This window comes from Malurus melanocephalus, unplaced genomic scaffold (assembly GCF_030028575.1).
Source record: "Malurus melanocephalus ecotype Western Australia unplaced genomic scaffold, MMel_1.1 scaffold_22, whole genome shotgun sequence".
Classification (NCBI taxonomy): Eukaryota; Metazoa; Chordata; class Aves; order Passeriformes; family Maluridae; genus Malurus; species Malurus melanocephalus.
In genome coordinates, this window is record NW_026623254.1 from 3,749,147 (window position 1) to 3,759,050 (window position 9,904).

Here is a 9,904-nt window from a genome sequence, read left to right on the forward strand (position 1 = left end):
AAGAGGAAGTAGATGAAAAATGGGGATCAATAAAAAATACAAAAGGAARGGGAATTATMTGTCRCACTCTAGCCCTATTCTTRCACTCTGCTTGGAAATGGAGAAAACAGATTATTAAAAAAATTAATAAATTAAATACAGAAATTAAAACAAAAAATCCAAAAATCCAAAAAACAAACAAAACTCCTGGGAAAAAAGTTAAAGCTAACACCATCAAAAAAACCCAACTCTGCGAATGTTAAAAAAATTCCAGAGTTGACAACATTACCTGAAAATAAAAATAATAATATTAAAAAAAACTTTGATAAAATTGATAATGCAAATATTAAATTGAATTCTAACAAAACCACAAAACCCCTATCTCCTAAAAAAAAAAAAAAAAAAAAAAAAAAAGAGAAATTACAGAGCTTTAATTAAAACTGAAATCTCGGAAATTCCCAAGGTGGTCAAAGGAGAAATATAGTCAAAACATTCCCTTAAAATTTCCTAATATTAACAAATCTTCAAAATGCAGGAAATAGAAACTGTTTAAAAATTTGTTTCACTGAAAAAAAAAATTCTAAACTCTGCATCATAAATCAAACCCTCCTGATTTAACAGTCAGCAAGATTACATCTTAAACAAGAGGAATAAATATTGTGAAAAAAGGGGAATGTGTTACCCCTATGCAATAAGAGTAGCTGAAAATACTCCGCTGCTGCTACAAAAACCAACTATTTGCAGGCAAAACACAAACATATCCCAGCCTTTGCACAGATAAACCTTAACATATTAAAATCTCTGCTAAAAAAACCCTACAAATGCACTAAAAAAACTGTTTAGTGGGGAAGCAAAACAAAATTTGAAAAATACTGTCCATGCAATGCTTTGTATAACCTACAAACTCCCCCCTCTGGGAGCAAAAATGCTTTGAGGGAAACTGCCTGAGCTGTCAGCTCCTCTTAGAAAAAAAAAGCGCCTAATTCAAACCCTCACTTGCAAAAAAGAAAAAACAAACCCCAAAAACCAACTCTTCTCAACAAAAAACCCCCACAAACTCTTAAAGGCCAAACAACCTGTCAGCCAGCTCCCCCAAAGACATTCTTCATGTCAAAAAGTTCTGACTACCCCTATTACTCCTCTTCCCTGAAGAAAAAACTAAACTGGCTTCTTCTGCCCCTCAACCCCCAACTCTGCCTGCTGCAGAAACCAGAATTTTCATGTCCAAGGCAAAAGCATGAAAAATGTTGCAAAAAATCTAACAAACAAAAAAAACCAAACTTCTAAAAGTAAAAAAAAACCACACACTTATCCCTAAGACATACTAACATTACTAAATCTAACTCTGTATTTACTTGAAAAGTATTTACTTCAAAAATTAAAATGATCTGATTCACTAATCGCTACATCAAAGATACTAATAATAAAAGTACAAAACCGTTACTCTTAAATCTTAAAAAACCCACACAAATAAAAAAGTTAAAAAAYGGTGTTGTTAACAGTAAAAAATGTCTAGTCTAAAGACTAAAAARTGTACAGGTAAATTAAAAGCTGTAGTACCAATGGTAAAAAAAAAGCAAAAATAGTGCCTAGTTAATTCGTATGCAATGTAAGCTTCTGCCACATAATAATTGTGTCAGTAAAAGTGTAAAATTATTAAGTAAAAAAAATAAAACTGAAAGAAAAATTAAATTACTGGTTTTTTTTGCAAACTCAGTCCTAAAAAATTCTTACAAAATTAATTTAAATTCATACAAATAACCACATTTTACAAACTTATTATAACAACAAAGTAGATAACAAAAGTCAGAATAAAAAATCCACAACACTAATATCAATTTAGTAAATAATCACATTGTAAACTGAACCATACTAAAAACCTTATTTTTGCRACACAAACCAAAGGCCAATAACCAAAAAAATGTGTAAAGACAGTGTCTACAGTGCCAGCTGAAACTTAAAATCACCCAGACCTGGCACCACCTTTACATRTCAAAAGTAAKAAAATGCTCTAATCAACTTAACAAATAAATTATATTAAATCTCTAAAACATCTAACAATTACAAGTAATTGCCACTAAAAGCAGACATGYTGATGCAAAGTCTACTGTTTCAGGACTCAGTGATGGATTTTCCGTACCCCCGTCCTAAAACTCTGTACAGAATAACACTTTTACCTCTGTACCAATTTGGCTTTGCTCTAAAACAAAGCAAATTTCTCAATAAAACCTCAGCAAATTTCTCAGCAAAACCCCACTGCTATGACTCTCTAAAAAAACATATCTATTATTGCTTAACTTCTATTGTTTTAATTTCTCTAATAGCTTTAAATGTTTGAGTATACCTTCACTAAGCAAAAGCTAATTGTACCTAAAAGTAAAACAGAAAACCTTTCAAGCAGCAGTGAAAAAACTCTTCACCACCTGCACAGCCATAAAAGCTACTAAAATACCTAAACTTTGTAAACAAATAAAACCAGCTCCAAGCACAAAAAAGCCATAGTAAGCTACACACCAACCAGTAAATTTGCTGTAATCAAAAATGTTAATTATAACACTACTTACATTCTTATACTTACAAGTTAATGTTTTAATTAGCCACCCAAATAAAAATCTTGCAATTAACCATTATAAAAGCAAAACTAAATAGCTTTGGATTTGCTTTTAACMCCCAAAGATGGGGTATGCACAGTCATCAATACTGCTGTGTATATATAAATCAAACCCTCAAAATACAAACTAATCTAAAAAAAAATTTAAAAAACATTAAAATCTTACATAAAATTAATTTTTATTTAATTAATCTCGTAAATTCCAAATCTAAATTTAATCATAAAAAACTAATTAGTGTATTAATCACAGTTCTAACAATAATGTTTAGTATATAAACAATATTCCAAAATTGCAAAATTAAAACTGCCAAAATGTATAAACTAGCAATAACTGTCTTCTCTAAAAAGCTCAAAAAACACCTTTGTTTAAGTAACATTAAAACCTTACTCAATATTATAAAATAACAAATAATTTAATAAGTTTAGTTGTTTTAATTAATGCCTATAAATARATATACTTTATAATTTTACAAATATTGCTTTAAAATAGCTGCATCTTCACTTTAATTGTCACARTAGGTAAAAATAAATTTCACCCTGAATAAAACTACTTCAAAATAAAACATTAATTCCCAATTAAAATCTTATTTCAAGTAAATTAAATAATTAAATTTTATCACATCTTTAATTCCCCTAAAACAATCAAACTATTATATAAATACTTGTRTTTGTTTAAATTATTGTAAAATTGTCTAACACTTAATATGTTAAGCAAAAATATGCAAAACCCTAAACTCCACCCAAAAAAAACTAAATTAAAAAGTGCACATAAAAATAAAAAAGCCACAAACCATTTATTAAACTCTTCCAATTGCTACAACCAAAAAGCCACCCCCACAAACTGTTCCTAATTTGTTCCTCACCCTCCAATTACCCTAAAACTCAAAAAATAAAAACCTACCTATCCTACATAAACTGATATGCCTTATAAAATTGTCCCCAAATTACCATAAACATTCTAAATTCAATGCCATTTCTTATATTTCTTATATATCTTAATTTTTATTTCTTTCCAAGTATATTTATGTTACATAATCCAATACATAAGTACATAAGCTGAAGCAATAGCAGGTGTTTCTTATCAATAATATAATAACATCTTTTAAAAAAATAATAATACAACTTAAAAATATGTTAAAATACTCAATAATAACACACACATATATAAAAGCAAATACTTTTATAGCATAAAAACAAAGATAACTGTACTGTCACTCCATAAAGTAAAAACTAGTGCCTTTGGCAGGATGTACCCCCTCCCCCCTCAAATCTGGCTGGCATAGGCAAGAGATAAGCCAGGCTGGATCAAGGACCCAGCAGGAGTTATCTTTGACACCTGAGAGTCTGAGCCTCTGAGCAGGAATCAACATCTTGGTTTGGAGGGTAGTTATGGAGAGAGATGAAAGAAAATGGTAACAGTGACCAAAGGCTCAGTTTTTGCTCTATAAAAGACACACAAAATTTCTAAAAGGCAGAAGCCTTTCACATACACACTGGAAGCATGTGAGGGCCTCTCCTCAAGGTCTGGACACAGGCTTTGTAGTTACTTCCCCAGGGATTGAAGGAAAGGACTCTGATGTATCCTCCCACCACCAATTGGATTGGTAAAATATACATAAAATCCTAAGCTGTACTATTTCTTTGCTAGCTGAACTCATAGGTACCTTTATTGCACGCTGCATTTTAAACTGCTATACTTAGTCTACTAGTAGTTCTAGTAGTTTCTTTTACTTTATTTCTGTGTAGCATATAATTTGCCACAAACTCCTTACTCTGTTATTATCTTGTCTAATAAACAATAATCCATTTTATGTTAGACCTAATTGGCTATTATTAAAAAAAAACCTTCAAATAAAACTGGGTCCTGGGGTGCTGGTCACCCTGATAAGCTAACTRCCAGTTCCCAAAAGCCTAGGCAAAAGGCAGAAATCTATCTGAGCTCCCATCTCCATTCCTAACAAAACCACCAATGTGGCCAATTATTTAACCTGACAAACTGCTCAGGTTTCTCCTGGTGTGAACACTTGCTGCTTTGTAGCTACTGCATCTCTTAGTTGTGAAAAAAAAAAACTGTGAAGAGTTGTGAAGGGGCTGAGGAGGGGTCTACAGAGGGGTCTGGGATGGAGGTTTGTTCACCCCAAACTCTCTCTRTTCAGGAACTGGTGCCTCTCCTCCCTCTAGAGCAAAAAGTGCTGTGGGCGTTGAGCTTCATCCCCCAGAGCATGTGGCAGCGGGCACTGTCACACCARCTGAAACACTGGTCTGATGTGGGATGGCAATTCCTGTGCTCTGTAGAAGTCAGGCAGTTCAGATATAATAAGTCCTTTTCTAAAGGGAGCTCTATATATTATGCATGAAGTTTTAGAACCGAGAGAGAGAAGATTTCAGTTCATTAGAGTTGAAAACTCCTGCAAATCCCTCAGGCTTTGCAAAACCATCTGGCACACGTTCCACCCTGTGCACTCCTTTCTGCCTGATCTCTTGCCTAGTGCAGGCACTCCGTTCTTTCCTAACCTCTTTTTCCTTTGCCTTTCCTGCATACCCCACCAGTGGGATCACAGCTCTTAAAACATCAAGTGAAGGCAGCAGAGGGGAGGTAATAGAGATGTGTGGGGAACTCTGCCTGCATGAAAATGTGTCGTAATTGGAGACACCGTAACAAAAGCCTTTTAGACTGTGGTGCTTGATCCCTGCCTCTGACTATAGGGCTGGAGCTGTGGTTTTATTTGGTGGCTCTTTGCCACCAGAATAAAACCATGTGTTCAATAGGACCCATCCATGGCACCAAAAGCACATGCCAGGAGTCTGAGCTGCCGAGATTTGTCATGACTGTGGGGTTGCAATGAAGCCCATGTGCTCCTTTCTCAAAGGCAGGTAGAGAGGGAGCAGTAGGATTCCCAGACCATACAAAGCATYCAGCAGTGTGGGTTGTGGTGGCTGGGCAGAGCTGTGGTTCTAGTGCCTTACCACCCTTTATCTGTCTTCTTGCAGGAAAAGCTCAAGTATTTCCCTGTGTGCGTGAGCACCAAAATTCAYCAGGAGGATGATGCAGAAGAAGGCCTTGGCAGCCTTCCCAGGAACATCAGCTCCCTCAGCTCCCTGCTACTCTTCAATACCACCGAGAACCTGTGAGAGCTGGAGCAGTGCTGCGCTGCTCACCTGCCCCTGCTTGTCCTCAGAGGAGCTTTCCCTTCCCCAGGGGTAGCAGTAGCTGCTTGCTTTCCTGGGGGTGTTACCTATCAGGCTCCTGATAGGACAGGGTTTGGTACCTCTCTGCTGGCTTCCAGCTGGGAACCTTGCCTTTCCCACTCTTTCCCTTGGGTGGAAGCATTTATTTTGTCTGCACCTGATCTGCTATGTACCTTGCTTTCAGCCCAATTTTGCACTTCCTTTTCCTGACTTAATTCTTCCTATGGTTCCCCTGTAATTTCTCTCCAACCTTGAGATGTGCTGTCACTCCTGCCCTTCTCTGYCCTGTGTGCCAGCCTAGGTACTGCTTCTTCTCCTGATAATTCCTCACACCATTACTTTACTGCTTTTGCTGTGTTGATGTCTCCACTTACCTCCCTCACTGCAATTTCCTTTCCTACTGGGCTTTGCCTCATGGTTCTTCCTTCTGCTCTTATTGAAGTGCTACTTTAAGCCTCTCTTGAGCTTTCAGCTGCTGGACCTTCTCTTTCTCCTCCTGAGAGGAGAAAGATCATAGTCATAGATCATTTCTCCTTTTTGTCTTTCCATCTGGGCCTCGAGTGATGAGTCAGGGGTGTCCTGCTGCAGGCTGTAGGATGGTTTCAGGGAAGGTGGTGGAAAGGGGAGGGCTTGGTCATGGTGGCACTATGGTGGGGCTTACTTTAGAATGAGTGCTGCAGTGGCAGGGTGGGGGCTGATTGCCTCCTGGTTGTGGAGGGGAAAGGCAGGAAAATGGAGCTAAAAGAAGGAACCTGGAAGGCCCAACATKTTCCACCTTTATGAATGAAGTCAGGTCTCCATCTCCAAGGCCTTCTTGGGTACACTGTTTCTTCTGGCCTTGGCTCTCAAGGCAGCATCACTAGAACAGTTGTTCTCTACCCTTAGGTATAAGAAATATGTGTTCCTGGATCCTCTGGCTGGAGCAGTGACCAAGACCCACGTGGCTCTGGAAACAGAGACGGAAGAGAAGCTCTTTGATGCACCTCTCTCCATCACCAAACGGGGACAGCTGGACCAACAGGTGAGATGCTGCCTACATTTCAGAAGGTTGTGTTCAGCTCTCTGAGAGGGCTTCTACCTCTGCAGGAGGTGCTCTCTGGGCACAGAGGTGTAGGGGTAACTGGTGAGCAGCCACTGTACCAAGGTACACAAACCCAGCTCTGACTGCTGCCCAGACTGCTCCCCACAGTGCCCCTATTTGCAGCAAGCACATAGTCACTGCCTTAYCTTCTTGGTTTGGGTTTCTTTAGGTTGCTGAAAATTACTTCTACGTGCCAGATCTGGGCCAGGTCCCTGAGATTGATGTGCCCTCCTACCTGCCAGACCTGCCTGGCATTGCTGCAGATCTCATGTACAGCGCTGAYCTGGGCCCTGGCATTGCACCCTCTGCCCCCAGCAGTGCTATTCCAGAGCTGCCCACTTTCAACACTGAGTCAGCAGAGCCTTTGCAACCAGGTATTTTCAATCCCTGATCCCAGAGCCCTGTGAATGAGGAAGGCAAGGATTGCTAGAAAGTGGAAACGGGGCAGAAAGTCCCTTGGTGGAAATTTTAAGATGGATGTTGCACCTGTGATGGATGTTGCACCTCTGGCTTAGGCCTGAGTGAAAGCTGCATCCTGCTCAAGTTCTGGCCTGAATGCAGCCCCTTTACCTCCCTCCCCCATCTCTCTGCATGGTTATGGAGGAGGGAGCACAGTGTGCAAGGACTGGGCTCATGTCAGCCAGGTGGGATACCCTTGTGAAAGTGGGATGCARCTGGGGAGGGCAAAACGGGAATCTCAGATTGCCTTGGCCCTGCTGTTCAGAGATGGTGCACAGGTGAGAGGCTGAGGWCTCTGAGCTGCTGCTGCTGAGGTGTGTGAAGCTCTGAGCTGAAGCTCTCAATGTACCATCCTCTGGGACTCTTCAGATACAACTCCTTCCATCTTTCAGACCTTCAAGATGCTGAGCTATTGCCACCTCCTCCCCCTCCACCTCCCCCACCACCTCCCGTCATGCCAGCTCCAGTGCCTCCTCCGCCACCCCTGCCCCAGCCCACAGCGCCCTCGGAGCCGGCCCGGACAGCGAGYGAGGAGAGCAGCAACACAGTGCCTGCAGGTAAGGGCTGGGCTCCTCCACAACTTCAGCCTCCTTGCCTTCAGCCTGTGTCCTTGGGGAATCTCCTGTGCCTTCCCAGCCTTCCAGCGGAGCGGGGAAGCTGCAGTGAGAAGAGAGGCTGTCGAGGTACTGGAGAAGCCCTTGGCACAGGAATTTGGCTGGGCCTGTAGCTGATGCACTGACCCGTGTCTGCTGCCTGTGCTTCCCATCCTGCAGCTTCGCTCCAGGGAGCCCCGAAGGAGGTCGTGAACCCCTCTACTGGGCGTGCCAGTCTGCTGGAGTCCATCCGCCAGGCGGGGGGCATTGGAAAGGCCAACCTTCGCAGTGTCAAGGAGAGGAAGCTGGAGAAAAAGAAGCAGAAGGAACAAGAACAAGGTGCTGAGGCCCTTTGGCAGAACTGTTTTTCCTTGCCCAGGCTGGGGAGGGCAAGGAAAGAGTCTGGGGGCAGGAGGGCGAGTCAGGAGCACAGTGAACTCTCAGAGTATTTCTGCTCACAGGCTGATGTAGGCCTCAGGTGTTCACCACCAAGCCAAGCTTTGTGAACTTGCTAAACCCCACTGTCCAGAGGGGCATCTGTCTCAGGGCTTGTGGAGAAATTTCACATGTGATGCACAGGACCGGCACACAAATGAAATCCCCAGAGTCCAGTGGGACAAGGCTGCACTCTTTTAAGCACCTCTGTTCAGGGGGTTGGTGGCTGACTGATGGAGCTGCTTTGGCAGAATGAGATTGCAAATATACAGCCCCTCAAGGAATTCCTCTTGGTTTTCTCCAGAAGATGCCATWAACCCTGCAGTGCCTAGCATTGTCCTGAGCTGCAACTGGACTATAGTTTTGGGGTGTCATACAAAACTAGAGGTTTGGGAGTTTTTTCTTTAATATGAGGGCAGTATTGCAGGGAAATGCGTAGTGCTTGGCTCAAACTAATCTTTCTTGACTGACTTGTGTTGCTCTGTTTCAGTGAGAGCTAAGGGACAAGGTGGAGATTTGATGTCAGACCTCTTCAACAAGYTGGTGCTGAGGCGCAAAGGTACTGTCCTGCAGTGTGGGATACTCCTTTCCCCTAGGAAAGAGGGAGAGCACTTCYAGGTGCCCCAGTTGGAAACAGGAACAAAGGTTTTCCTGGGCAGTGTACTACAGTGTAGCTGGGAGTATCTTTACAGAGAATGAACAGAGGATTCTCCACCTCAAGTCCAGCTGGAGGCACTGGAGGGGTTTGTGTTTCAGAGGATGGATTGGAAGCCACCTGTGAAGAAGGGACAGCATTGTCTTTTTAATCCAGTGTGTGGGCAGCTGGGAACACTGCCCATGGGGGCACTTGAGATGCCCTGAGGCTGTGGCAGGTTCCTGGGGCATTTAGAGCCAGGCTCACCCCTCAGTGCTGGGCAGGGGACAGCAGGGACTTGCTCAGGTGGAGCTGCAGTTAAACGAGACCTTGGCACAGGTCTGTGACAGCATTAAACATGTTGGCTGTTCTGCTTACCGGGGTGATGGGAATATGGCTTTCTCCCTCCCCTTTGCTGAGTCGCTGGTCTCCAGTCCCCAGCTGTCACTCACTGGTGATTTTCCTTCCCTCACAGGTATTTCAGGTAAAGGCCCAGGAACCTCTGGGAACACGGATACTCCTGGCAGTCCTGCCGGTGCCTTTGCTCGTATGTCAGACTCAATACCACCCCTCCCACCCCCACAGCAGCCCGTGGGTGAGGAGGATGAGGATGACTGGGAGTCATAGATGGGGTCCATTGAGTATTAGTGTGAAATTGTTGCTGTCTGAAAAATTTCAATAAAGTTGAAGGAAGCAGGTCCTTGCTGCTTCACTTTGRTAAAAGCAGAAGTGTCATCAGTTAAGAGTGTGTAAAGGGAAAGCCCAGCTCTCCAGCCCTATGCAGCATAGCACCACCAGCCACAGGTGCCCCGCTCCCTGAAGGCAGAACTTGTGCAGACCATGGGGTTTGGACCCACTCAAGGGCAGGAGACACACAATAGAAGTTTCTTAGAGGCATTTGTTTCCCTCCCCATGGGGTAAGC

At 42.4% G+C, this 9,904-nt stretch overlaps 1 protein-coding gene across 3 annotated transcripts in view; it reads left to right on the forward strand.

Moving 5' to 3' along the window:
• Window positions 1-9,901, forward strand: part of WASHC1 (WASH complex subunit 1) — a 41,057-nt gene extending 31,156 nt beyond the window's left edge. For all 3 annotated transcript variants that reach the window (XM_057390094.1, XM_057390093.1, XM_057390096.1), the window contains exons 5-11: window positions 5,582-5,718; window positions 6,665-6,800; window positions 7,030-7,234; window positions 7,712-7,876; window positions 8,093-8,251; window positions 8,838-8,906; window positions 9,457-9,901. In XM_057390094.1, coding sequence (XP_057246077.1) covers window positions 5,582-5,718; window positions 6,665-6,800; window positions 7,030-7,234; window positions 7,712-7,876; window positions 8,093-8,251; window positions 8,838-8,906; window positions 9,457-9,608 — 1,023 coding nt within the window. In that variant the 3' untranslated portion in view covers window positions 9,609-9,901. The remainder of the gene's footprint in view (window positions 1-5,581; window positions 5,719-6,664; window positions 6,801-7,029; window positions 7,235-7,711; window positions 7,877-8,092; window positions 8,252-8,837; window positions 8,907-9,456) is intronic.
• Window positions 9,902-9,904: the final 3 nt, after the last annotated feature.